General features: G+C 38.8%; 1 protein-coding gene across 2 annotated transcripts; it reads left to right on the top strand.

Annotated features, from left to right (window-relative positions):
* The first annotated feature begins 199 nt into the window (after window positions 1–199).
* Window positions 200–27,776, top strand: LOC121520073 (WD repeat-containing protein 37). 2 transcript variants are annotated; one of them, XM_041803318.1, is made up of 14 exons: window positions 200–350; window positions 1,600–1,767; window positions 7,649–7,745; window positions 8,347–8,442; window positions 8,575–8,639; window positions 15,501–15,636; window positions 15,841–15,912; window positions 16,671–16,715; window positions 17,420–17,496; window positions 17,585–17,819; window positions 19,086–19,227; window positions 20,563–20,697; window positions 21,156–21,270; window positions 22,743–27,776. In XM_041803318.1, the coding sequence occupies exons 2-14, from the start codon at window positions 1,630–1,632 to the stop codon at window positions 22,872–22,874; spliced, it is 1,485 nt and encodes a 494-aa protein (XP_041659252.1). In that variant the 5' UTR covers window positions 200–350; window positions 1,600–1,629; the 3' UTR covers window positions 22,875–27,776. The 2 variants fall into 2 exon arrangements, with proteins under 2 accessions (XP_041659252.1, XP_041659250.1); XM_041803316.1 differs by having other exon boundaries at window positions 17,579–17,819.
* Window positions 27,777–27,945: the final 169 nt, after the last annotated feature.

Below are 27,945 nucleotides of genomic sequence, written 5' to 3'. Positions count from 1 at the left end.
GGTCTTGTTAAACCAAGAAAGTACCATGAGGCAAGAACAGAATGTGAACACAAATTTCAACATGAAATAACACAACGGTAAGATACGTAAATACTAATTTTGTTTACTTTAAACATTTGAAACTGCTCTGCTGACAACAAAATTTCACTTTTCAAAGTCGGCTTTTATTGTGAAAGGCCCGGGCCGGAATTGGCTTCGTTATCTCTTCTCACGTAGCGGTGCTCGTCAACTGTCAACACGGATTCTGGACAAACCCAGCGCCCCTTTCTTAGACATTGAAGAAAATGTTACAAAGGACGACATTCCCCACACCATCCCGGGATAAAACCTTTTAATTTTAGAGTTTCTTGGTAAGTTGATTTCTTTTTTTGGAGGGTTATCTTAATGTTAGCCTATTAGCATGCTCGGCAGAGCCAGCTAATGGGGATAACGGTAGCTTTGCTTAGCTTATATCGAGCTGAGAAAAGGCTAACGTTGTCTTAACTTCTGCTAATGTTTACGTTCACAAACACTGTGTCAAGTCTAGTCGTTTCCTATAATCTGTTGGTGTCTTTTTCTGATTAATGTACCGTAACACAACGAGATCAAGTGTGTTTTCTTCATTGCCCTCACATCATTAGGTCACAGTGACAGAACAAGTGACGGGATTTACGGCTCTTTTCAGGGAGCCGGTGTTACGGTTAAAAGAGTGACCATGTTAACTGGCGACTGTCTGTGGTTGACGTAGTTAAAACTGTTGCTAAAACACTGGGCGTCCCACTGAGTGCCTCTGTTGTCTTCATATTATTTTATTATCATATCAACCACTCAGTAAATATAACTAACCGAAAACCAGGCCAGTGTTCGTTGGGGTATGTCCTGCCACCACAGACGTATTCGGCTTGAAGTCGCCGGTTAACACGGTCACACTTTGAACCATAACACCGCTGTCACTTTTGGCTCTTTATTTTGGAGGAGCACATCTGGCCTCTACAGTGTAAACAAATGTAGAGATTTTTTGGCCTTGTGTTGCTTCTATTTATTTTTTGATATTATGGTAACATTTGCAATTACCAAATAAGCATAACAGAAAGAAACTGAGCAATTATACACAGTGGGCTTTTCACCATATCAGATTTATTTTGTTACAATTTAATTACAAGTCAAAGAACATCCGTGCAGGTTTCAATACCAGAGCAACAGAAATAAATATCCTCAGATATGTCTTGTGTTAACCAAAAATGCCTGCGACACCTGCACGCTGTCTACATTGCTTACCAATATATCTATGAGTACGCAGGCATTTCTTTGTAACCACATGAAATGAGATTTTTAATGTAAAGGAGGCTTTTAGTAATAAATAGAATAGCTTGGAAAATACAATAATGAAAATATTAACCGTTTCTTTCCAAATAATCCCTCCTGTTTCTCCAGAATGTACCCAAACTTAGAGTCCATGTGCTCAGCTTTCATTCACACGTGGAAGTGAACAAATACAACCACAGCCAAATGCAAAACAATGGCTGATGTTGTCCCAAGAGTGTAGTTGTTGGATTTAAGGCCAGCCCTGCTTTCCATATTTTAACCAGCACTTCCTTCTCTCTCATTTTGTCCTCTCAGACTCTGGTTGCTTCAGATTCAAACAGAGGGATGCCAGTGGAGAGCGGGAGCAGTGCAGCGGCCCGTCAGGCCAAGCAGAAGAGGAAGTCCCACAGCCTGTCGATCCGCAGGACCAACAGCACGGAGCAGGACCGCTCCGGGCTGCAGAGGGACATGATGGAGGGACAGGTGAAGTGAAATCTTGTTTAATAACCGTAAAACGTACATTAAAAACATGTAAAGACAGTAATTAATTTGTCAAGATTTCAAGGTAACAATCATTTCCATCATTAGCTGGCTGGTGCTTAAGCACCCTCAAAGGCTCTGCCTGTAAGCCTAAGCCACTTAGGTTTTAATGCACCTGCTTGCACGACACTTAAAGCTTTATATCAATGTTTTTATGATCACCGTCTGGCTATTTTTACCTCTCAATGTTTAAGCACATTGTTTTAAAACATGCATCTAAATCTGAACCTTGTTCTTTTGTCTAAGTTAAATCAGTACTTGTTCCTGGTTTCTTGGAACAAAAATGGTCTGGGTTTTAATTTGGCCAAGTTAATTAGAAAGTGAGTGCAGAGATGCTTGTAAACACATTTATCTTGATCTGATTATCTAGAAAGATAGTAAAAAAGGAATAACATCCACATAATAAAGGATGAACGCATACCCAGTGTGTATGTGGCACTAGTGCATAAAACACAGTCTGTATGGAGGGTCTTTGAGAGGGAAAAAAGGTCTAAACTGTGTTTCCAGTTGTGTCCATACAACATCACAGAGTGCCATGTTGCAAAGTCACATTTTTTTATATCCACTGTTTTGGTTGAAGTGTTTAAAATCCTGCTAACTAGGGGTAATGTTGTTAGCTCTCAGCCTACTGATAGATGTGAAGTTCACACCAACATCCTGCAGAGTTGCTTTGTAACTCATCAGTTCTTCCAGTATACATAAAATAAAATGGTCTGTATTTACCTTCAAGACCATGTTTGAGATATTCTGAATGTGCAACCAGGCCTGTCATGATACCATATTTTCAAACCTTGATATGAGGTGGTTAAAGTTAGATTTAAAGGAAAATAAAAAAAGGAAAGAAACCGTGTCTGTTTGGCAGGAATGAACATCCCACCCCTCCCTGTTTTGTATGTTTATTTTTTTTGTTTCTGCTCTCAGTATTCATAAGCAGTGCATTATGTAAATACACTCAAATAACATCACTCGCTTTGTGAAATGTTTCGCTCCATATTCTGTTATCATAGTCAGGTTAGCTGCATACGTGAAGGTGTATTTTTGATCAGGCAGCATAATTTAACTTTGATTTTAGAGGGCAGGAGGAGAGATGATATTAACAGCAGGGAACTGCAGAAAATTGTTGAAACGATGGGATAAATTTTAGCATGCATCATTGCACTTAAGCTGGTGCATTAAAGAAATCTACGAGTGAACGTCTCCCTCAAGCATGCAGATGGTGATTATACAAATGCTCATAAAGAGGAAAAAATGGGAGGCAAATACACTTGGGAGGCTGTAAATATACTTGGATGGACGGATACAGTCTGTTTGTGGGAAACACTGATTTATTTCTTTACTGTGCACCTGTGTTTCACAAGTGTCTACAATAAAATCATCTATTTTCAACTATAAATGTCCTAACAGTCCCCCAAACCTCATTTCTGTTTTACTTCCTTTTGCTTGTGTAGACATGGATGAGGAAAGAGGAACAAGGGTGACCGACGTGTGTCTGACAGGAAACTTTTCTTTATTTCCTTCACTTTTTACTCTCAATAGAGCTTTGTAGCTTGTTTGATAAAGAGAAGATAGTGGTGCATTAATGATATCGATACATGTGTTTGAAAATGCTGTTCTCAAATTTTTGTTACCATGGAGTTAGAACTGGTCAGCTCCCTGCTGTTAGAGGCTGGTCGGTACAAACACCACACATGTGTTCGTCCATTTTTAAATTAAAGCACCGGATGTCATACTTTTCAGAGGAAAAACTGAGATTTCCTGGGCAGATAATTGAATATCTAACCAATATGGTGGACGGCAAGGTTCCAGTGCTAAGCCATGCATGTGCTTTCAGGGCAGTGTTTCCCAACCTGGGGTCTGGGACCCCCCCAGGGGGGCTGTGAGGCTTTGTCTGCTCCGAGGCTCCCAAAATCAGATTTGCAAATATTGACTAAAACCATGATAAAGCAGTGATGAAGTAGTTTATACAAATGTCTTTTGATAAGAGAAGCAGGTATAGGCCTCTTTTAGGGTTTTATCAGTGAAACAGTGTTGATTTTTGGTGGCAGTGTGTCACCTTTCACTCTCTCTTGGGTCCTGCGGGGGCGCTCTGCTTTTCTTAGGAACATGTAGGGGGGGCTCCAAGGAAAAATGGTAGGGTAACGCTGTTTTAGGGGACACTAATATGAAACATCTATGCTCTGTGAAAAGTTTCTGTACTTTTTGAAAACTTCAACCATTAAAACAACAGAGTATTTATTGTTTGGAACATGAGGTATCAAAAAGCATCAGGGTACGACAATTTTGATAAACGTATCTGGGTAGAAGTTTGAGATGTACAGCTGTACACTCATATTCCTGCTGCCCTGGTAGGTATAACATTTGTTTTATTTGGGCAAGGTTTGAGAGCTTTTTCTAATTGAAATTGGTTCAGAGTGTAATCCCTTCCTCATGACCATTTGTTTTCCACTCTGGTCCTTTTGGTTCCAGTCCTCTGATAATCTGGAATCCCTCACAAGAGCAGAGGTAAGTTTCAGGTGTAAAGCTCTCTGTTTCAGACTGTAGTTTCACTCCTCTGTGTTAGTAGAGCTAGCTTAGATCAGCTGGTTTGATTCATGTTTAGACAACGTGCTGTTTGGTGCTCCTGTAGATAATCTCTTCATTTAGAACTGTTATTAGTTTAAAAGTGGTGTCATATACTCCAAAAACATTTAATGGTTCAAGCCAGAAGGTTTTTGTTTGACAAAAGTAGTAGAAGAAGAAGAAACGTTGTTGTAGGTGCCATTACATCAACAATATTGAGAGACTGTAAATCAAGTCCTCTAAAACTATAGGCCAAAGAGAGCTTGGACTCTTGTTCTGAAGAGAAAGGAAGTTTCTTTATCCAGCTTTCATGGCCAGTAGGGAGAGGTTCCATTACTTGTAGAGGATGTCTGGTTGTAATTAGTCAATAATGTTAAATTTGGTGGTATGTTTGGTTCAGTCATTAAAGTCGACGTGCTCAGAATCAAGTTTTATTGCCTTGTACATTTTAACTTACAAGGAATTTGACTTGGTGTTTGGTGCATAATAGAAAATATAGAGGAGGAATAAAAATATTAAGAGGTTAATAAAATATCAAAAAGGAAGGGCCTCAAAATGTCCACATCCAGGCCAGGGTGGGGGTTCAGATGCAATTTAACCTGCACACCTTAGCAGGAGGTATGCTATCTAGCCTGCTGTGACTGCAAAGGTTTAACATTTGGTTTTCAGCTTAGATTCAGAGTGCTGGTTCTAAATATGTGTTGGGCATTGATGGGAGAGTTTGATACTGAATGGGATGCCCAAAGTATGAATGGCAGCCAAACTACAGTGAAATAAAACATTGGTTAAATACAGGCAGATTGAACATTTTTATTCCTTTCTAGCATCTTCTCAAACGAAATGCTGCTCTGTTCAAGTTCAGGCTGAACGGTAAATAGCTGAGAAATAGCAATCATTTAAAATCATCAAGAATTTAAAGCACCTTTTCACAAATAATATTGTATACAAAGGATGATCTTTGAGGATATGCTTTTTAATAGCATGGAAAGATATTTTTGAACCAGACAGGGAGCAAGATATCGGTGTAAAGGTATAATGTTGTGTTAGCTAAAAATGTCCTGGAAAATGATCTCTGTGAGCAAGCAGGAACCCTGAAACTGCTCAGCCTTTGTTGCTAGCAGAGAACTGAAGTCAGCATCATAGCTCAAATGTGTGTGCTGTAAATACAGGATAACATAGAACTGACCACAGATGTCTGATCTAGCTGTTAAAGTCTGGACTGGACTGATATCTGCTACTAGGATTGGATAAATCTCTAATAAACAGTAGAAACAAAGATCTGTATCTCACAGCCTTAACCATATTGGACAGTAGGCATTTCATTTCTCACTCACTTCAGCCTGGTAGCTCACCTGCTCTACAGTTTATCTCACCCCAACTTGGGCTGAACAATTTAGGAAAAGAATCTAATTGAGATTTTTTTTACCCAATATTGCAAGTGCGATTTAATTTGCAATCATTTCTTAATTCCTCATCTCATGCATTTTGCAAAAAAAACAAGCAATAATTCATTCTGTACTATAACCAACACAATATTAGATTAAACTCAGGCAGAACATTTTTTTAAAAATATCTAATTGTGATCATTTTTTTACTCATTTTGCAAATTTGATATGCACTGTTGTATTAAAGGGAATGGTAACTTTTATGTAATTCTCATATTTAACAAGAAAAACATAAAATGAAGAAAATAGGATTTTTTTGTACACTATTCTAAAATTATAGCACTAAAATGACTGCGTGATATGTTATGCATAACTATCCTTGCAAAAGCAGATGGATTCGCCCATTTCCGTGTTTCTCACTAACGCTATCTATGGAAGGTTTTCCAGATGGATGTGTGAAACAAATGCATCTGGTGTGTCGGGTTAATGCATAACATCTCTGCTGCAAAAAAAGTTCTAAACTGGTATTTTGACAAATTTCAGGTGTAGGAAATATTGCACCTTCTGCAATTTCAAAATTACAGCTGGCCATATAGCGATTTAATCTAATTTGCAATCAATGGCCCAGCCCTAACCCCAACCCTTTTCAACATTTTCCATGAGTTTCACTTCTTCAAAGAACATGCTCTACGTTCTTTGACAGTGTATGTTAAACCTTGTGTAATGTGCAGCTCTTGACGTTATCATGACCTCCCCCCATGCTGCAGCCTGTAGTCTATGCACAAACCTTTCTGCTGCCTTTCAGTGCTGACATCACACTTGACTGAATCTGTTAAAAAATAATGCTGGAAGCACGATTCAGCTCAAGAGAGAGTGCATTAAGCAGAGTACTCTGTGCTGGTGGAAAGAACACAGTTTCATGATGATTAGACTAAGCTTTGATAAAAGCTTAGTCTAATCTACTGTTACTGTTGGTCTATCAGTACATTTTCATGTTTTATCTTCAGGTTTGAGGTGTTTGTTGCTCTGAAAAACTGTTCTGTCTTCTGTAAGGAACCATCATGCCTCCTGTGCTTCATAACCTTTTACTGACTATTTCCTTATATGGATACTTTTATTGACGCCTTCCTTTTAGCCTGAAGCACTCATTTTCACTCATTTCCTTCCTCAAGGTTATAACTGTGCAATACAAGTCCTCTGCTGGTTTCCAGTATGTGCTCTGTGTCAGTGAAGGCTTGTTTTTAAAGGTTTTTATTAGCAGAATGAAACATGATGTTTCTACATGTTTTATATTAGACATTTTTTCTGACCTCAGTGGTGCTAAAACCCTGAAACATGATTTTAAATTTCATGGGGTGATCAGATAATCTATTTGTTTCTTTCCTCAAAGCACATTAAGTGGTTAAGCCTGACAACTTGATCATAATTAAAAGAAAAAAAATGAATATGAATATCACCAGAGATACAACTCAGTCAGGCAATTATGGTCTTTGTAACTTTCTTCAAGCTTAATCTTTTTATTGCATGTTTCTGCCCCTTTTTCAGCCCCAGTCGGTTTTACTTATCATATCAAAACTATCTTCATACTGACAAATGTGCCGCTTTCTTTATCTAAATGATTCTGGACATTTGGGTTGTCATGGCACCAGCTATTTAAACTTCAGTATCATTCATCCTTGCCTGTGCCAAAGCACACCTACTCTACCTGTGTCGGGGCTGAAGAACTCTACCATGCCTGAGCGCGGTAGAAAATACTCACACTAGTCAAACAAACTGGACTTTAGTGCTCAAGCATGCTGGGCATGGTATAGATGTCCTAGTGTGAATGTGCCCTGATAAACCCAAGTATTGCCTAATATTTTCCTTTTCTCTTCCTCCAGGACTCCAAGCTGCCTCTGACTCTGAGGACTAATCTGCTAGACCTGTTCAGTCAGATTGAGAGGGAGTTTGAAAACCTTTACATTGAAAACCTGGAATGTAAGTTATCCCAGAGGCCTGAGAGTTATTTCTTTTTTTTCTTTTAGCTTTCGTTGATACAAAAAATTACATGGAGCCAGAGCTGGGAGCTTGTTGTTACAAGTCAGGAGGGAGGAACTTAGGCAATAATTGTAAAGGAGAACTGCAGTTTTCAACACAAGTTTCTTTTTCTAGTTTGAGCTAACAAAGCCAAACAGTTTGCACCTTTGCACAAAGGATCAACTCAAGCAAAGACCCTTCTTTGTTCCACAGTCCGAATTTAAGGGAAAAATTACAGCTTTTTTATTGGACACTTTTTTTGCCAGAGCAAAAACACAGGATGCAATACACAAATTCCAACAAAACTAAACCAATGTCTTTAATTTCCAGACAGTTTGCATTTGATTTAGGTTTTAATGAATCATATTTTATACAAAACAGAGACAGGCAAATGAATGTGTAATAATCACTCTTCCATGTCAAGTCACCTGGTCTGAGCATGACACCTTTGTTATAACTGTTATTATCTATGGCTGCATTTAGATTCCTTGAAAATCATGATAGGGTCTAGCTGCTGTTTTATTGCTTCAAGTTCCTAACATTTGACCCGTTTGTCTCTCAGTACGCAGAGAAATCGAAACGCTGAATGATCGTTTGACTGCAGACGGGCAGACTTTTGAAGGAGCAGACTTAGCCAAAGGAGCACTGAAAACAAAAGGTAGGATCAGTTTTACTTATTTTTGTTTTTACAATGTAATAACTGTACAAAAACGTGAATAAGTTTCCTGACTGCTGTGTAGGATTTTCTTGATATCACCTGATGTCTTTCTGCTGTCTCTGATATCTACAGCGAGTCACAGCACGAGCCAGCTGTCACAAAAACTAAAGACGACCTACAAGGCTTCAACAAGCAAGGTGAATACAGACCCCACTGTTTTTGTCAGACTTATTTTTCTATGAACATGCTGCATTTTTACAAGAGCCAAAAGGGCATGAGTGTGATCATTTTGTCTATGTAGTTAAGTTTTATGAATATTGGCTTATTAACTGTCCATTGTAACAGGGAGGGTAGAATATTAAGTAAGGCTCATCAGTGAACAATCACATAGACTTTGAATGTTCAAGAGAAAAACTGCTATCTTTTTTTCCCAACTTTTTGCTCATAGCCACGTTCAAACTCTTGCCATGCCAGAGTCGCTGGATCCCGCAACTTCAGCGTAATCAGTTGGGAGTTGTGGGGTGGAGACTCATGGGTAACTTGTTGATTTCTCCCCCTTGTGTGCCAATATGTATGAACAGCCCAGCCAGGGGGTGGACACTCCCTCCCCAAGAGACTTGGTCATTCAAATGTAGGACTCAGAGATTTTCTATGGGTTTCTGTCTGAGATAAAAACACAACTTCATATCTCACTAATGGGCTTTTTCAGTTGCACAGTCTTTGGTTTTGGTTCAGCTACTTGTTGGCATTCACATAATGGTACACTATGGAGACATCTTAACATGACTCAGCTGCAACCAGATGCTTTTTATGCCTTTATTGATAAAGTACTGAAGGCGGAGGAGCTGCTTTAGAGCGTTTCTTTAAGGCAGAATGCTGAAAACTGTTCGCCACATCACATTTTGCTGCCATGGTACAGTAAGACAATTCCTTTAAGTAACATACATCTTCAATCAAATCATTAATTCATATCATGTCATTTGAAAACAAAATAACCATCGAGGAAAGGGCACAACAGCAGCTTAAGTGTTCTGTATGGTAAGACTATTGGTTTAGTCAGTGATGTTTGGTATCTTTTAAGCAGAGGTGCATAATATTAGCATGCTATCTGGATCGGCACATATTGGCGTGAAAATTGATAATGGTATCGGCAGATAGGAAAATATTGGGGATTGGCCAAATCTTATCCAATATCAATAATGGGCCCAATATTTACATTAGTTTTATGTTGGTGATCGGACTGATGGCAGGATACAGGACTCTACGTCACTGATCCAAATTTCAACATTTTCAGTGAATGCACTGCATGCATTGTGTTGTAAACAGCGCTGTCGCCAGTGTAGCATAAAGCTAATAAACCTATGTGAGAGAGAGAGAGAAACTTAGTCTAAGTCCAGTCTTTATATATTTTCCCTTTACACTAAAGAGCAGTCAGATAACAATCCAAACGTCACCCATTTATGTCCGTATATGAAGCACAGTAATGAGGTAAAGTATGTGTTCGCTCCTCTCTAAGTTTAATGTCTGTAATAACAGCAACATAAAGCAAGCATGCTCTGTAGGCCTTTCTTTGGAGCTGCAGCAACTCCTTTTACAACAGCTTAAAAAAATATTTACATGTGTTTTAACTCATGATTTGCTCGTTTTCAGTCCGTATTTAGTGAAGTCAGAGAAGTCACTATATAGAGTGACAGTGAGGCCGACTATAAACACGCTGCTAAAGTCTTTAGTTGTTGTTTTCCTCAAGTGCTTTTATTGCGGACCCACATCTGAAAATGTGGTGTTTTCAGCTGCAGCTTACCCTTTATGTCAAATTTTAGTTTGAAAACTCTACATTGGTGTTGCAATAGTCCCTAGATATGTCTTGTTTGGTTGAATCATTGTTTTTTAACTTACTTGTAGACTTCTTTTTGTGGATGTTTATCTCCACATATTTACCTTTCATACATTAATCGCAGTTTGCTACAGTAGCCCTGTCATGCTGTTGGTTTTCTTGAATTGTTACTAATTTACAGTTGACTGGCGATTCAACTATTTGATTTGAATACCGTACATTTGTTACTGCTGCCCGTTTCTGTGTGAAGCCAGCACAAAGTTTAGATACATTTATTATTATTAATATTAAGTGTTATTAATATTAAGTTTTATGCCTTTTAAAATGTTTGTCTTTGAATTAGAAATAATGTTTCACGTCAATAGAGCTTTGTGTAACCTTACACATAATACCACCAAAAACCTTCCGAATATTAAGTCTGATTTTTTTAAAAATTGCGTTTCATGTCAGGTATCGGTCAGAATCAGATTGGAACTGGAAAAAAAAGGATTGGCCCATCGCTAAAAAAAATCTGCTGATATTTACAGCTGATTTCTTGGCCATAAATGCAAAAATCCAATATCATGCATCCCTACTTTGAAGCAAAAGTGATAATACGGCTGTTTTCAGTCAAATATGAAAGTAACATTCCTTTAAAAGGTGATCCTAAATTGTTTTGAATCAGCAAAATCTTGATGTGGCTATGGCAGACTGCAAACTGAGGCTACAAACTGTAGAGCATTAACTGCTGAATGCTTAGCCAGTTACGTAAAGCTTATTTGCGTCGCTTTGCCTTTTGTCAGTGCCAATTATTTCTTGTTTTTCAAATGCAACGCTTATTGAATATTTCCTGAATGTCTGTTTTTTATAAATCGGGGTTACATTAGTATGTCTTTTAATTTGTTCATCTAGGCCATTATGTTTTCGGCCAGTCAGAACTTGGCAAAACCATGCTCATTAAATAGAATTAGAAAATAGAACTCATGCCACTTTATTAGGTATGCCTTGCTGTGGGGTTGAGCCCTCTTTTGCCTCCAGAACTTTTGTAATTTTCTGTAGCATTAGATTTAAGGAGATGATAGTTTATTCCATATAAACGTCATGGGATCATGTAGCTGCTGCAGATTAGTCAGCTGCACATCCATGATGCAAATCCCACATTCCACCTCATCCTAAAGGCACTCTTTTGGATTGAGATCTGGTGATTGTTGAGGCCTTCATAGCTCAGTGAAGTCTTCATAATGTACAGGAAACCAGTTTTAGATGATCTGAACTTTGGGACATTGCTAATCATCTGGCTGACAGAAGACATGTGAAGATTGGTACGCTTTGGTCATAAAGGGACAGACATAGTCTGCAACAATTTCCAGTAAGCCTGTTCACCAGCAGCTTCAACTGTGATATTAGGCAGGATGAGTTCATGCTGTTGTGTCAAATGCTGACCCTACTGTTTGAATGTTTGCAGCAAAAATCAAGACTCATCAGACCAGGCAATGTTTTTCCAGCCATATTTATTTCCAATTTTTGTGAACTTTAGCCTCAGTTTCCTGATCTTAGCTGACCCCCCCGGTGTGGTCCTCTGTGGCTGAGCCCATCTGCTTCAAGGTTTCATGTCTTATGCCTTCAGAGATCCCCTTCTGCATACCTTAGTGTAACAGGGGAGTATTTGAGTTACGGCCTACAGTTGAATGGGTGTACCTAATAAAATGGCTGGTGGGTGCACATTCTTAGGTAGGGGTGTATAGCTTCATAGATTTTATTTATCACTGTCCTCTGCGCTGCTTGCTAACAGCCAGCGACCACTTTTTCCCATCATGCTTAGCTATGATCTGCCATCATCTTCTCATCTTCAGTGTCAGTTTGAGCTGATTAAATTGGCGTTTTTTCCCTCTTGGTTTGTTCATGGATACACATTTTGAGAGGAAATTTTCTGCTGCATATTTCTTTGTTTCTTCCTCAGATGAATGATGCTCTTCTTTGTGCTCTCTTGCTTCCTTTCAGTTGGAACTTATTTAGTGGTCTGTTTCCCAAACGAACCACGAGTGCAGTTTGTATCATCCCCATCTTTAATGTAAACACATTTACCAATCTTTGATACGGCTGATTATAATCTACTGATCCGACTCTTCAATCCCACCATAATTCAGTTTTATTCCCCCTTTTCCTTTCTAGACTCTTCCTTTGTTGCAATTCTGCATTCAAATAATCCTGGTCATGATGAACATAATGCACACTACTGATGCTTAATGTGACCTTTTCTGTTGACACCAGATCTGGGTTGATGGTGTTTGTTTAAAGCATTCAGAGTGTCTGGTTGGGTAAACAGCAACCTCAACCAATGTGTGCTCTGACGAGCTTAAAATGAATACCAGTAAAGATTAATTTTGGTAAACCCTCTTTAAACCCAGATTTGATATGAATAATGCTGAAAGCTTCGTAGCCCTGGCGTACTACAAGGACCCTGCTGAGCATCCTCTCAGTCCTGCTGACCTGCTTCCTCCCTATATCCAAACAGGGTTCCTACACATCCAAATGAAATGTATGGAAAAAGAAAAAAGGCACCTTTACAAATGTTAACATGTTTGGAAAACAGTTGGCCAAAAACCTGGGATCTCATATATTTTATTGCAAATCAAAGACTTTTTGAAAAAGCAGCGGACATAGCCTCCATGTCTGAAAAGTAGAAAGTCTCTGTTGGTCACAAAGTAAAACCGCCATCATGGGTCGCTCAAATAAAATCAGATTTTTTTTTTATTTGTTACCTCAACAACATTTTAATTCATGTGTTTATGGCTTTAGTTGCTAGTTCCATGCCTTCATGGTGCGCTACAGTGTAATATTGTCATGATACACACTTTGACTGTTGCTTAAACTAAAGCAATGAAAATAGAAATCTAGAGCTCTCAGTTTTCGGTAATATTTAGCTTTAAGTGATCAAAAATTGCAAGCAAACTCCTGCACATTTAGCAAAAATACATATGTAATGAATCAGCACTGAAAGAATGCCAGTGTATTATTATCTTTAATTCATTTAACCAGGAAAACCTCACTGAGATTTAGAATCTTAATTGCAATAGTGTCCTTGCCAAGACAATCAGCACATTTAACAGAGTTACAGACATGAAATATAACAGTTACAAACACAGATCAACCAACTCCTGAATCACAGATCAGAAAGTCATCAGTCCATACATCTATGACCAGATACATCTTCCTTCAAGACCTTTGATTTACTGTTAAAACAGTTTAAGAAGCGCAGATCCTTCAGAAATAATTTTTCCTGCAGAAGATTCCAGGCTGCAGGAGCAGTGTACCTGAAACTCCTTTTACCAGTCTTTTTTTTTTTTACTTTTTATTTATAGTTTTTAACTTTTTATTTATAGTTTTTAACTTTTTATTTATAGTTTTTAGAGAGAACAAAAGGCAGGTGTAGTAAAACATAACAGTAAAAAAAGAAGAAAAAAAAAAGATAATCATGAGGTCTTGGGTTGGTCCAAACTTAAGGGCAGCAAAACTGCCTCATTCAAATGCGGAGTGCAAAACCTTGTGGTTACAATATACACATATCTATATATGTATACACATACACCGATATACATATCCGTACAAACATACATACACATGTGGCAGTTATCAAAACACCAGTAAAGCATTAATTGGCCAAATAAAAGTTCCATTTTTCCCATCGTTTCTCTACAGGCTCTTTTTGAAGTCGTATAGAATGAGTCATCTGTTCCAAAATATGCAGCTGTTTTACAATGCTAACAAAGAGACCAGCCGATGGACAACTTTTCTGAAACCAGCACTTTGTAATGGCTTTTTTCCTTCTACCAGTCTTAATGGACTTTGGGCACAGATGGCAGAAAAAAGTTTTGTGACTGAGTCACAGAGTGAAGACTGTGGCTTCCAGGACTTTTCAAATAAATAAAATTACTCAAGTATGTTGGAAGCAAGTTAATTATTGCCTTATAAATACTGATATGCCAATAAGAGTAAGTATGGCAGCCCATCAGCTTAAATGGAAATCGATCATTAAAGGCTGTCAGTGTTAACATGCTAATTTTAATGCAGCTGAGGTCCAAAATCCACAGGGTTTTTTTTCTAAATTGCTTTTTTATTCAATGTGATTTTTGTTCTTTTAGGCATAGGGAAGCTACCAAACAGTGAAGCAGTTTGGTTAGTGCTCACTGTAGCAACTTCCTGCTCCTACAGTGATGGAAATATGGTCACAATGCCCCTTTGAATGTTACTTTTAGATCCGTGACAAATTTTTTTTTGTGTGGTGGTTAAGCTGTCATTACTTTCAGTCAACCAGATTCTTCATCTTCTTTCAGAATTAAAGTACGTTATTATCCAAACAGGAAGTAGTGCATCCTTAGCTTCAGATAACCGTAACTGTGTTTCACATAGAAAACAACTGAACATGAACTCCTGAAAAGTGTAAAAGCAGACCCATCACTGGGGTAATTGGATGTCAGTGAGTCATTTTGTACATGCACTCCTACATAACACACAGTGTTAGATGGTGTTTTTGACATGATAAGCACTTTGAAGCTGTCTCCTGGGCCTGAATGATGGTTTCAGACCATGCTAATGTAGCAGTGCAACATTTGTATTATTATATTAATAATCAGTGGAAAAGTCAACATTAAACTGAATTTATTTACATTGTAAATAAGAGATTGGAATGTAAAATTATGCTACTTTAAACACGCAATTTAATAAATGCAGTATCATGTTTATCAAAAATGTAGCAATTGATTTTAATTTCTTTAAACAAAAACATTATTTTACAGCCCTGTTCTCATTGCATACCCTCCCTCCATCATACACTTCTGACTTTAGAACCAAAAAAAAGCAGGAAAAAACAAAATGACACAGCTACAGCAAAAATGCAATAGCAAAAAAAAAAGTAAAATTATTTTCTAGTTGTTGTGGAGGAAATGTCAGCTTATTTTCTGATGTACCACCTAAACCCAAGGTTTAGGTGGTACACCAGATTTTAAAACAGGATCAACTGAGTAGATACCATTTTACTGATTGTTTCACTGAGGGTCAGATTTTAGTAAGAGGTCATGGTCATCTCTAAGACCAGTATTTGGCCTCAATCCCTTAAATTTTCCAAAGCGTTGTTTCCCAAACACACTGAAGATGTCATTAGAGAAGGAATATGTGGGAGCCCTGTTAGGTTAAGAGCATGGCTGAGATTTTCTTTCCATTAATGTGAGCTTTACGTTGGTGTCAGATCGTGTCCAGTTTCAAAGCGACTACGTCCAGAGCCGTGTGCCAGCTGGTCAGAGAGTATGTCGGCCACAGAGATGGCATCTGGGACCTCAGCGTCACCAGGACACAACCTGTGGTGCTTGGCACTGCGTCTGCAGGTATTTCACTCATTATTGTGTTATATCTCTCCTACAATCAAATGTTGTGCTCTTTCTGGATTTTTTTTGTTTTCTTTTTGTTTATTTAAGTCATTCTTTGGTTAACTTTAAAACCTTTTTTTCAATAGTCTTTTTATATTAGACATACTGTCTAAAACTACCATTAAATGCAGTTATGGTTCTCCCTCCTGTTTGTTCAAACAGATCACACCGCAATGCTGTGGAGCATCGAGACCGGAAAGTGCCTCCTCAAGTATCTGGGTCACCAAGGATCAGGTACAGATAGTTGTGTTTTGTGCATTTAAAAAATGTGTTGTCATGTTTTTATTCTTTCATGGACAGAGCCTCTTGGCAGGACTAGAAAAGTTGTATACTGCCACTCAACTTACTGAATCCAGATGAAACTGTTCTGTTTCTCATAAATCTTATTTAACCTTCTAAAGGGGACATATCACGCAAAAACTACTTTTTCAGGCTTTTCTAACAAAAATATGTGCCCCTGGCCTATCCACAATCCTTTCAAGTACCCCTTTCTCTACCTTTAATAAAAAATGTGCTGAAACAAGCCATTCTCAGATTTTCTCCTCATGATGTCATGTGGGGAGTTAGCCACGCCCCCAGGTCCGGTCGGCCCTCCTTGCTTGGAAAAAAGTTCCACCCTCCTTTCCTGATCTTCAAGATCAGGAGAGCCACATCCATCAAGCCACATTTCCTGAGGAGTGTGGTCAGGGGCGGAGTCAGACAGCTCAGTAACATTTAAAGCCACAGACACAGCTCGTTCTGAGCAGGAGTACTGGAGTGGTTTTTCAGCAACAAACTTCACAGGCATGTTTTGCGGACCTCTGAGACCAATATAAACCAATAGAAACGTCTTAAAATGGTCAAATATGTCCCCTTTAAAGGAAATCTAGATTTTCTTTTAAAGGTCTGAAAGGCTATTTAATCTGCCATTATGTAGTTGAAGGTTTGGGTTACAGTACCAGCAGAAGTGTCTGTTATAATGATACATTAAAGATCTCTGTCTCTCTCCACAGTCAACTCCATCAAGTTCCACCCAACTGAACAGATGGCTCTAACAGGTAACAATCCAAATTTAAAGCATCCTAAAAAAATTAGCTCTCAGATTTTACTGCAGCAGCTGCAACAGCAGGGGCAGCAAAGTCACAATGCAGTAGTGTTCTCTAGAAAGTGTATACAGTTATCTACAGTGCACTCAGAAACCATTCAGACCCTTTCAATTTTATTATGTTGCAGCCTGGTGCTACAGTCATCTAGAGTTATTTTTATTCTCATTTATCTACACGAGGTACCCCATCAAAACAAAGCAAAAACGGAATTCTTGATTTTTTTTTTTTTTTACTAATTTATTAAAATGAAAAAACTGAAATATTACATTGGAATAAGTATTTACACACTTTGAAAAACACTATGAATTTAGCTCAGATTCTTTCCATCTCTCTGGATCTTTGCTGAGATGTTTCCACACCTCAATTGGAGTCCACTTGGGGTTAATTAATTTGATTTGACCCTGAGGAACTTGAATTTTCCCACAAAAAATACCTGACAAAAATAACTTTCAAACCACTGTGAGACTTGTTAACTTAAGTCTTGATTGTAGATTCCAATATTTAATTCATACTGTTGACTGTAAGGAAGAAATGTGAATGAGAGCATCATCTTTACTGTTCTCTGTATTTGAATCTGTGCAGGTGTTTCTTTGTGCTGTTGTTCAGGAAAGGTTTCATTTGTTTGAATGTTTTTGTGGCTCCTCTCTCCTCTCCAGCCTCTGGAGATCAGACGGCTCACATCTGGAGGTACATGGTCCAGCTGCCAACTCCACAGCCTGTTGCCGATACGACGGTAAGTTTCATCTGCCTCTTTTGCGACCGTCTTCATCGATCTATTTCTAAGTTTTATGTTTAATGAAACTGACCCCTGTCAGCAACAGACCCCCTGTGAAGACGATGTGGAGTTTTCTGATAAAGACGAGGCCGACGGTGAGGTGGATGGTTCAAACGACTGTCCTTCTGTCCGAGTGGCGACCACGACTCTGCGCAGCCATCAGGGAGTGGTAATTGCTGCTGATTGGCTGGTGGGGGGCAAACAGGTGGTGACAGCCTCATGGGACCGAGCTGCTAACCTGTACGATGTGGAGACCTCGGAGCTGGTGCACTCACTTACAGGTGAGATAAAGGGAATGTTTCTCTAAGTGTTTTTTTTTTCCCCTTCCAACTTCAAAAAGATGTTAGAAGTAGTTTGATTTTGACCTGATTGTGTCATTGCCACCCCCTGTCACACGCTGAGTCTGGATATAAACATAGGGAAAGATAAATGCTCTTGTTCTGTGACATAATCAGCTGCATCTAGGATGCATCACAACCCCAACTGGACAAGACTGGCATGTCAGGATTTGTCTTGCAACTTCTGTTAAGTTTGACACCCTGACCTGACCTGACATTTGTTGCTCAATTTCTATTTGAAGGATAGTAAGTCAACATTTTCCCCTTCTTGATACAAAGGACAGGTCCATAATCATTTCTCTTTACTTGTTTCTTTTCAGAGCACAACATCCCATACAGGAATTTTTTTGTAGCAATGAGTGAAACTTCTTGATGCCTCCCTTGTGACCTTTGAGCTTGCGTAAAGTCTCAGACGGCAGATAACGGCATGCTGAAAGCAGATGATGAATGGCTGGGATCATACCTGTAGTGTTGGCAGTCTTTCAACCAAAACAGAATAAGATTTTTTAATCTCAGTGACATGGAGCAGTCATAAAAGACAAAAAGAATCACGCAGTGTGATCCATCCATTAATGGCCAAATTAAGTCTTATCTTTAGTTCAGCTAGTGTTAATTTCGTCAACTAAAACTCTGACTAAACCTATTCATCGACAGCCTTTTTTCCATGACAAAAACTAGACTAAGACTAACAAAAATAGATCTGTGTTGACTAAAACTGACAAAAAGTAAGTTTAGTTTCCATCAAGATGACTAAAACTAGGCTAAAATGTAATGTAGTTTTTGTCGGACATTCAAAATCTGAGATATTTCTCCACTGTGGGTAAATCTGTCAAAATACAATGCAGCTGTATCTATTCTGCCTCTCAGCTGTAGACAGCAGGGACCCCAGGTTTGGCAGAGTCCATAGAACACACTACCATGATTTGGTACCAGATTTAGGCAAGAGTATAAATGCTTGGACTAAACGTAAAGACTAAAATGTGACTAAAACTAGACTAATATGTTTTTGAGTTTTCATCGTCTAAAACTCGACTAAAACTCTAAAGGGTAGAAATGACCAACATGAGACTAAAAGTAAAAGGCATTAAATCTAAAGACTAAGACTAAAATTAAAAATAGCTGCCAAAAATTAACACTGCTCTACATCAACAAAAAACTAAATATTGTCGCTTCTGTAGTGCTTAAGCTAATATGTTTGTGTGTTTCTAGGCCATGACCAGGAGCTGACCCACTGCTGCACACACCCCACCCAGCGTCTGGTGGTCACTTCATCCAGAGACACCACCTTTAGACTGTGGGACTTCAGAGACCCGTCCATCCACTCTGTCAACGTGTTCCAGGGACACACCGAGTCAGTGTTACATACAGCTTTGATGCAACCAAAAAAAAAAAAACATGAAATGCTGGGCTTAAGATCTGGCAATAAATCAGTTTTATAAATTACTTGTACTTGTGGAAAATCTAGAATTTGAAAAATTAAACTTCAAACCTTGGGCTTTTCTTGATCAAGAACTATATTCGCTTTTAAGCAGCCTACGGTATGTACAGACCATCTGAGCATTTTTATTTACTTTATCCACTTAATATCACCTTTAACAATAACAAGCAGGGAAGGAAATCAAATTTCACATCATGTTTGGTGTGAAGAAATCAGAGATTGTATTTTTAGGCTTTATCATCCAGACTACTTTTCAGATTACACCCACTATATTTTGAACGACTTGTGTGTCCCGGTTATGATCCTTGCCCTGGTTTGGTGGATTTGGTGTTTACATTCACATCCAGAAACCTGGTTATTCATCCCTGTATTTATGTTAAATCCTAGTATTATAGTATTATACTGCACCATATTTGCCCAGGTGTTGGTAGTGTTTATTTCTGAAAAGACAAGCTATGGCAATTATTAAATTAGACAGAAATAAGACCACTCTGGTTTATTGCAGGCTTACCAATATTAAATGCCAGCATGACGTTGTAGTTATGGTATTTCCACCTCATTTCCAACAACAGGAGAAGAAGGCAAGAGTGAATATTAAACGTATGCTCATCTCTGACTGGTGTCAGCCCTTTGCTGCCACTGTGTAGGACAATGGAGTGATAGGAACATTTGAACTGTTCTTTCATCAAGGAAAGACAAATCTCAGTTTCTTTGCCACTCCAGAAGTAAAACACTCGATGCTGCTGCCATGTTCTTTTGCATTTGTCTGAGACTGTGCTTGCAGAGGTTATGGACAGAATTTCCTGTTGTTTAATGTTTTCTTCTTGCGTTCTCTAGATAGCAAAATCTGGTTTCTGAAAATCAGGATAAGAGTTTGTCTTTGTGTCTGAAATCAGCATATGATTGCAGCATGCCTGGACATTGAACATGATGCTTCAAAATCAGGATACTTGAGCAACTAAAACGCCAGTGAACAACAAATAAATGAGCTAGAATATACATCTTTGTGTCATTAAAAAAAGATAAAACAATTATTGTAAAAGCTTCCCTCTAAATATTTCAAACATTTTTGCTGTACTGAACAAAATTTTAAAATTCAGCTAAACGAGTATTAAATCAGAATTTCTGCCGATGTTACCTGTAAGAGTCAATTAAAAACTCAATGCTGAGATACCAGAACTAACCTCTACAGTCCCACCTTTTTACCTTGTGTTTGATTTGCTTTCTTGTCATCTTTGTCCTCTACAGCACGGTGACGTCTGCTGTGTTCACGGTGGGAGACAACGTGGTGTCTGGGAGCGATGATCGAACCGTCAAAGTGTGGGACCTGAAGAATATGAGGTCCCCCATAGCAACCATCCGCACTGACTCTGCTGTCAATAGGTCTGTGAGCTGTTACCTTAAACCTTAACCTGCACTGACCATTTAGATGATACAACAGGAATGGCTTTGTGGTTAAGGATGGAAATCATGAGCTAGTCCCTGTCTGGAAGTAGCTTAGGAGTTCATGTGTTGTTTATCATTTCTTGTATTTTCTAATAGCTGAGTGGTTGTGAGGGGTTTTGTATTACCTGGGGATTTCAGATCATCAAACATAACAGTTAAGTGCTTCTTGTCTTGGTTCCAAAAACAAGCAAAAAGGAACTGTGTAAATAGTGATGAATATAATTTGAAATAAACACTTAGGAGAATTTCCAGGGAAAAAGTGAAAGTAAAAGTTAGTTTCTACTCCGGCTGGATCATGACTTACCAGCTAAGTAAAAAGTAAGACATAGTCATCTGAAAGTGTTAAAATCTGATCTGTTTGGCTGTTGTTCTGCACCCTCTCTCGTTCCGTTCAGGATCAGTGTGTCAGTGAACCAGAAGATCATCGCTCTTCCTCACGACAATCGGCAGGTCCGGCTGTTCGACATGTCTGGGGTGCGACTGGCTCGCCTCCCACGAAGCAACAGACAGGTGAGTCAGTAGAAGATTGAGGGCCTTTGATTGGCCCCTTCAAGCTTTCACACAAACACCTCATCATCATTTTAGGATTAGTTATTGCTCTTAAATGGAGTCTTCAGATTTGAAAAAGGTCATAATCCATCTGTACCTTACAAACACAGAACTCTTGCTTGCTGCAAAAAGGTTATTTATTTCCTTACTGAGAATGAATATGTTTCAGACATAAGCTAACAATTTTTTTTTCATTCAGAAAGAATAAGGAGTTCTAGAAATGAGCTCTGTAACAGTCCCAACGGTACTTATAGTCACCCCCTTGGATGTTTTACCCTTTTACTGATTTTATGAATCAGTAATGGTGGATATAAATTGGCTTTTTGACAAAAAAACAAGACAAAAAACTCTTGAATGTCAAAAAAACCCTAATTCAACAGAGGTCCAGCCAATCGGCGTTGGTAGTCTCACAGTGAAATGGAGATCACTTGAGTGCAGTGAATGTGTCTCAGTGATTGTAGTCTAAAGACATCGGTGTCTGGAAGGTCCAGTCCTGGTTAATCAGTATTCCTGGCTACCATTACACCATGAAGACAAAAGGAACACTTCATGCAACTCAGAGAAAAAGCTATTGAACAGTATAAGTCAGGGGATGGATACAAAAACATTTCATAAGCACCGAACATCCCTCAAAGTCTGAGGTAAATCTATCATCAAGAATTGGAAGGAATACAGGGCATCTTCACAAACTGAGTGAGCGTGCAAGAAGGAGACTAGTGAGAGAGGCCACCAAGACACCTATGACTACTCTGAAGGAGTTACAAGCTTCAGCAGCTGAGATGGGAGAGACTCTGCAGACAACAACTGTTGGCCGAGTTCTTCACCAGTCAAAGCTTTATAAGAAGAATGGCAAAGAGAAAGCCACTGTTGAAGAAAACTCAGATTAAATCTGGACTCGAGTTCACTGAAAGGCATGTTGGAGACTCCATGGTAAAGCGGAAGGACGTTCTTTGGTCTCTTGAAACCAAAAAGGTGCTTTTTGGACGTGGAAGGCTTGTAGAGGTACAGAGTAAAATGAACGTGGCAAAATAGAGAACAATCCTGGAGGACAATCTTATTCAGTCTGCGAGAGAACTATGGCTTAGAAGATGTACTTTACAGCAAGACAATAAGCCAAAGCATACAGCAAAAGCTACACAGAAATGGTTTAAAGACGAGTTGAATGCTCTGGAGTAGCCGAGTCAAATCCCAGACTTCAATCCAATAGAGAATTTGTGGCTGGAATTGAAAAGGGTTGTGCACATCGACCCCCCTGCAACCTGACAGAGCTTCAGCAGTTTTGCAAAGAAGAACGTAATAAAATTGCAGTGTCAAGATGTGCAGGCCTGTCCCACACCTCCTCTGCTTCATTATTGTGTTTAATTGACTGATACGCTCTCATCAGTATTTCTGTTTTTCAGTCCAAAATAAAACATGTCATGTTTGTATTTCAGGGTCACCGACGTATGGTGTGCTGCTCCGCCTGGTGTGAAGACAACACCTCCTGCAACCTCTTCACCTGCGGCTTTGACCGGCAGGCCATCGGCTGGAACATCAACATCCCCGCCCTGCTGCAAGAGAAATGACCTCCTCCTCCTATGACCGGCACCTTACAGTGAAACTCCACCCAGAGTCTGTCTCACATCCTGCAGCCTCACAAGGTGGCTTTAAAGACGTCATGCTTCTTTTAGTCCGTCACGTTTTAACAAGTGTTTTCTGACAGTTGAAAAGTTAGAACCACAGTCGTCTTTGGAGGTCAGAATCTGACACTTTAGTCTCACTAAAGCCCGACCTCCTTTAGAGTGAGGGGCGGGAAAACATGGGCCTAAACTCATTGCCTCTCACATCTTTAACAGTCACTGTCTCACAGCCTCAACGTTATTGTTTGTTTTAACATGGTAGCGACTGTCACCCAAAAAATGATCACAAAACTGTGTATGGATGAAGAAAAGCACGGATGTGTAATACTGGACGTTCTCTGCTAAAATCTGAAAAAGCACAACACTTCTACTAAAGCAGAGGAGTTCTGGGATGCTGAACAAACAGAATGATCAAACTGTGCCATCATTAGCAGCTTTACACTCGGATTAGATTCTCACTTTAATACATTTTGGGTGTTCTGATAACTAAATCCATCAATGTTACCATTTAGCTTCTGCTTTATTTTAATTTCAGGATCTGTGGAAGAGATGGCAGTTCTAAAAAGAAGCTGATCTCTGATTTTTAAGGGCCCTATTTAACCCTTTTGGTTAAATATTTGCTTAAAAAGTTCCTGAAATCACTTATTTTAGTTAGATGTATTTAAATGATTTTAAAAGACAATTGTTTCTTTTAGGATTTTATTCTGAAATGTCTTGTTTTGCACCCGACACTCAGAGTCTAGCATCAACAATACATCAAAACCAAATATAATGCACATTGAACTCACTGGATAGATAACAGTTGTATTGTCAGTGTTGTAATGAATCCCTCTCTCCTCAGTTCTGCTCCGTGTGCAGACGTTCACAAGTCTCTGAAACACTCAGTACGTTTACATACAGTTAGTTGATTTATTGTTAGTCCGACTGAAACTAGCTTTTTCAAATGCATGTCAACATTTTAGTCTGACTAAAATCAAATTCCAGAAAGTCAGACTAACACACCTTGATGATGTAGTTGAAGGCCAGTCTAACCCAAACTGAACTAGATATAATGAGCATGCTTCCCATTTTCCAGACATCAACCCAGAGCACATTCAGTATAACTTCATAGCAGGCAGAAGTTGTGTTGTTTTCTGCTTTCAGATATCTTTATAAACTACAGCAATAGCAGAATCAGGGAAATACAAAAGGTGATTTGTGGAGTATGTACAAGATGCATGATGCAGTAAAGTTCTTCAGGTTTTCAGCGACTGATGTACAGATAGCTGCAGTGAACAGGAGGAAAGTCCAACTATAACTAGCTGAGAGTGAAGCTGTAGCCTCTGTCAAATCAATCCTCCCTGGTTCTTGTATAGATGAATCTTACTGTTGATCAGTGGGTGTTGCTTTCTAATCAGTGATTATTTCATTGACGAAAACATGACTTAAAATTTTTGTTGACTGCATTTTTTCCATGAGGAAGACAAAACAATAACAAGCTAAAAATAGAAATCTGATAATTAAGAGCACCGTTTTAGCTCAGTGGGTACAATAGACACCCATATACAGAGGCTTTTGTCCTCACAACAGGTTGTGGGCTTGATTCCTGGTCTCTGCACTGTTTGATACGTGTCTTTCCCCCATTCTCTCTACCTATTTTTTTTCTTGTTTTGAAGATACATTTTTAGGCCTTTTTATGCCTGTATTAATAGAGGAGGAGGATAGTGGAGAGTTTACTGCATCTCAAGCCATCCTTTCTGAATAAAGACAAAAATGCCCTAAATAATTTTAAAAGAATACTTCAGATAATAAAAAGGTGGACAAAAAAGTAAGTTAAGTTTTTGTCAAGAAGAGATTGCAACCTCCAGATAGACTTGTAGCATTGGAAAGTACATATTTTATATATTAATGAGGGTTGTCAGGATAAACCACATTAATTGCCATTACTTTAAGTCCAAAATTAGGGCACTGTTTCTTTTGAAATTGTGCTAAATGCATGCTTTATCGCCAGCAAAAATGTTCATACGTGTAGATTACAATATCATGCATCCCTAACGCATAACACTAGCTACCTGCTGCAGGAAACTCCTGTCATCATCTGCTCTGATTGGCTGGGAAAATGCTCCCAAACTTTGCAGTGAGAGCTGTTAATTAGAGATAATCAAGTTTCAAAAGCTTGAGTACTGTACAGCATCCTAAGCTAGTTTGTGACAGCTGTTAGAATAGATGAGGACTCCACAGGCTCTTCCTGGTGTCTCTTATAAATTTGCACAGAAAGTCATGTTAGAAGAAGTAAAATATTGACTCACTTGCCAGCTCGTCATTCATACCAATGCAGGAAGACATCACTGCAGTTACAGCAGCTTGCTACTGTAGCTCTTACTGTAACTTGACTTAACTGTGCATGTGAACGTACTGAGTTATGCACCCTTTTTAAAACACACAGTTACATTCTTTTGTTGCTGTTTTAGAGGAGAACATCTGCAGATGTTGATTTCTAACTCAGTATGGACTTTGACACCTAACGTAGGGACCCAAAAGGGTTTTCTTTTAAAATCAAACTGAACTAAAATTTGCTTCTTTTTCTAGTAAAAACATACTGTACTGGTGTTGAGGAATTCCCCTCCAGTGCAGATACCCTTGTCCTGGCATGTTTTACTCTTGAATGTTCTTATAAAAGTCACTGTTCAACTCAAAGTCCTCCTCGATTGTTTCTGGGCTCTAGCAGCTTCAGTTTTCAGTTTTGGAAAAACCAACAATCCCACCAAAACCTTTCTTCAAAGAGCCCCTAAAGTTTAAAAAAGTGTAGGAGAGTGATTTCTTACGCAAGAGCACTAGCAGCTTGTGGAATAAATCAGGCGTGCTGATCTAGTAGGTAAATTATTTGTCCATGGTGCATAGATGGTAACTCACCTTTTATTTTTTCATTAAATCTGACTCCATTCTACTAAGAACTTGTTTCAGTAGCTGATGAAGATTTTAAAACATCTCCTCAGCTGCTCCACTCTTCAGGCGCACCAAATCCTGACATGATTGTAAAAACAAAACGTCTTTTCTAGTCGATCGCAGTGCCCTTTAGTCGTTAGTGTTTGAACACTGTTGTGGGGATTCTGTCAGTGTCATATCTGTTATGGTACTTTTAAAAAAAAAAAAGAGTGAAATCTCAAAGAGTGTCTCGATGTGTTTGCTGTCAGCTGCTTCGCTTTGACACTGCCACTTAAGCACTCAGCCAAAGCTGCATTTAAGTGAATGGAGAGGCTGTTATGCGTGTGAGTGTGTAAAAGAACAAATCCTGTGAGTGGATGTGTCTGTGTGATGATACAAATCAATGTCTGAAACGTGTTTAGTGTTGTAATAACAAGCAGTTTGTTGACTCCAGTACCACCGTTGTACTATGTTGTTTTAGGCGTGTTTTTCCACGAGCAACACAATAAACAAGCACAGTTAATTTTTCACAGACTGTTTAAAGACTAGCTTTAGATTTTTGCTGGTTTTTAACAGGTTTTCACACAGTATTTGCATTTACATGACATTTTCTCATTATTTTGGTTAAGAAAATTATCACATTTTTGTGGATACTTAGTTTTTGTGTTGAATTTGTTAACACTGTACAGTTGCTTTATTTCTGCGGTATTTCTTACAATAGGAAGAAATACCCCATTATTGAAATATTTGGCTTTAACAAGTAGAAAATAAAGTTTGGTTTTCAAACAAACTAAAGTGATTATCAAAAGGCAAATGTAAAGTGTTAACTCTCTTCTTTTAAAACCATAACATTTGTATCATATTAATTGTAATATATAAAGAAAGTTGCCAGTTTTGGCGGTATAGTGCGATATAGTGTTCTTCAGGTTGTTTCTTAGCCTTCATAACTTCATACCCTGAGGGGTGTACCATGAAGCGAACTCAACACACCCAGGTTTTCTGAGAGTAAGATGGCTCAACAAATCTTACTGCTCTGGTTAGAGATATCAGGTATTTTGAAGCTGGTCATGGACTTTCTCTCTGAACTCAGCCTTTCTGCTCCAGCATATAGCGTTTGTCCACCACTGAAAATAGCTATAGGTCCTTGGCCGTTCGCATTCTCATTTCTTGACGCAAGTAAACCAAAATGCTTCGATATGTCAGATTTAAAAGCTGCTGGGGCCTCCACCATCTCTAAAACTTTGTCACTCATTTTCTCTTGCAATAGGTAGCATCCATGATTTTCCCACTGTTAGATCAAAGGATGATGGGTAACTGTAGTTACCGTCCCTTCACCGTGTTCCACTAAAAACCTACACTTTTTGCCCTGAAGACTTATCATTTGAAACCATCACACGTCTATGATGGTATTGAGATCTGTCTCTGCGATATCGTGAATTAACAATACTGTTCCATCTCTACCAGGCACAGTTTTCCTTTTTACATCCTGCTCTCACATTGTTCAAAAAGTAAATCAACCTGAGTTCCCACGTATGCCCAGAGAGTATTTGTCCTGAGACTATGAGTAGTCAGGTGCAGAACTACACAGAAAACTACTGCACCTTAGACCAGGGGTTCTCAACCTTTTCAGCCCGCGACCCCCAAAATAAAGGTGCCAGAGACCAGGGACCCCCACTGTACTTAAAGGTGGTTGAACAGCCATGCACAATTAAGAATAGTCATGTGCAGACAGTGCTGCCCATAAAGGGGGGTAAAGGGGAAGGTTTCTGGGACCCAGCCAAACTGGGGCCCCATGGATTCAGAAAAATCATGGCCCATTGCGAAGTTAAGCTGTGAAAACCATATTTTATATTTGTACCTTAATAATAACCACTCTAATCAAAGAAACCAATCAAGTCATTTGTGTAGTAAATAGCCTTCTTAAAATGAAAACAACTTTTGTTAAAAACATATTCAAAATGGGTAAAACTGCTTAAATTAGTTAATAATGGCAAAAATGGTGGAAAAGGTGTTAAAATTGTATAGCTAAAAAAACATAAATAGGTTAAAAGTGGCAAAAACATAACCAAAAATTGATTAAAGTGCAAAAACATGGGGGGAATTAGGTGGACTG

The sequence above is a fragment of the Cheilinus undulatus genome, linkage group 13 (assembly GCF_018320785.1).
Source record: "Cheilinus undulatus linkage group 13, ASM1832078v1, whole genome shotgun sequence".
In the NCBI taxonomy this organism is placed as follows: Eukaryota; Metazoa; Chordata; class Actinopteri; order Labriformes; family Labridae; genus Cheilinus; species Cheilinus undulatus.
The sequence above is the reverse complement of the archived record's forward strand: the minus strand, read 5'-3'. Positions and strand labels throughout refer to the sequence as shown.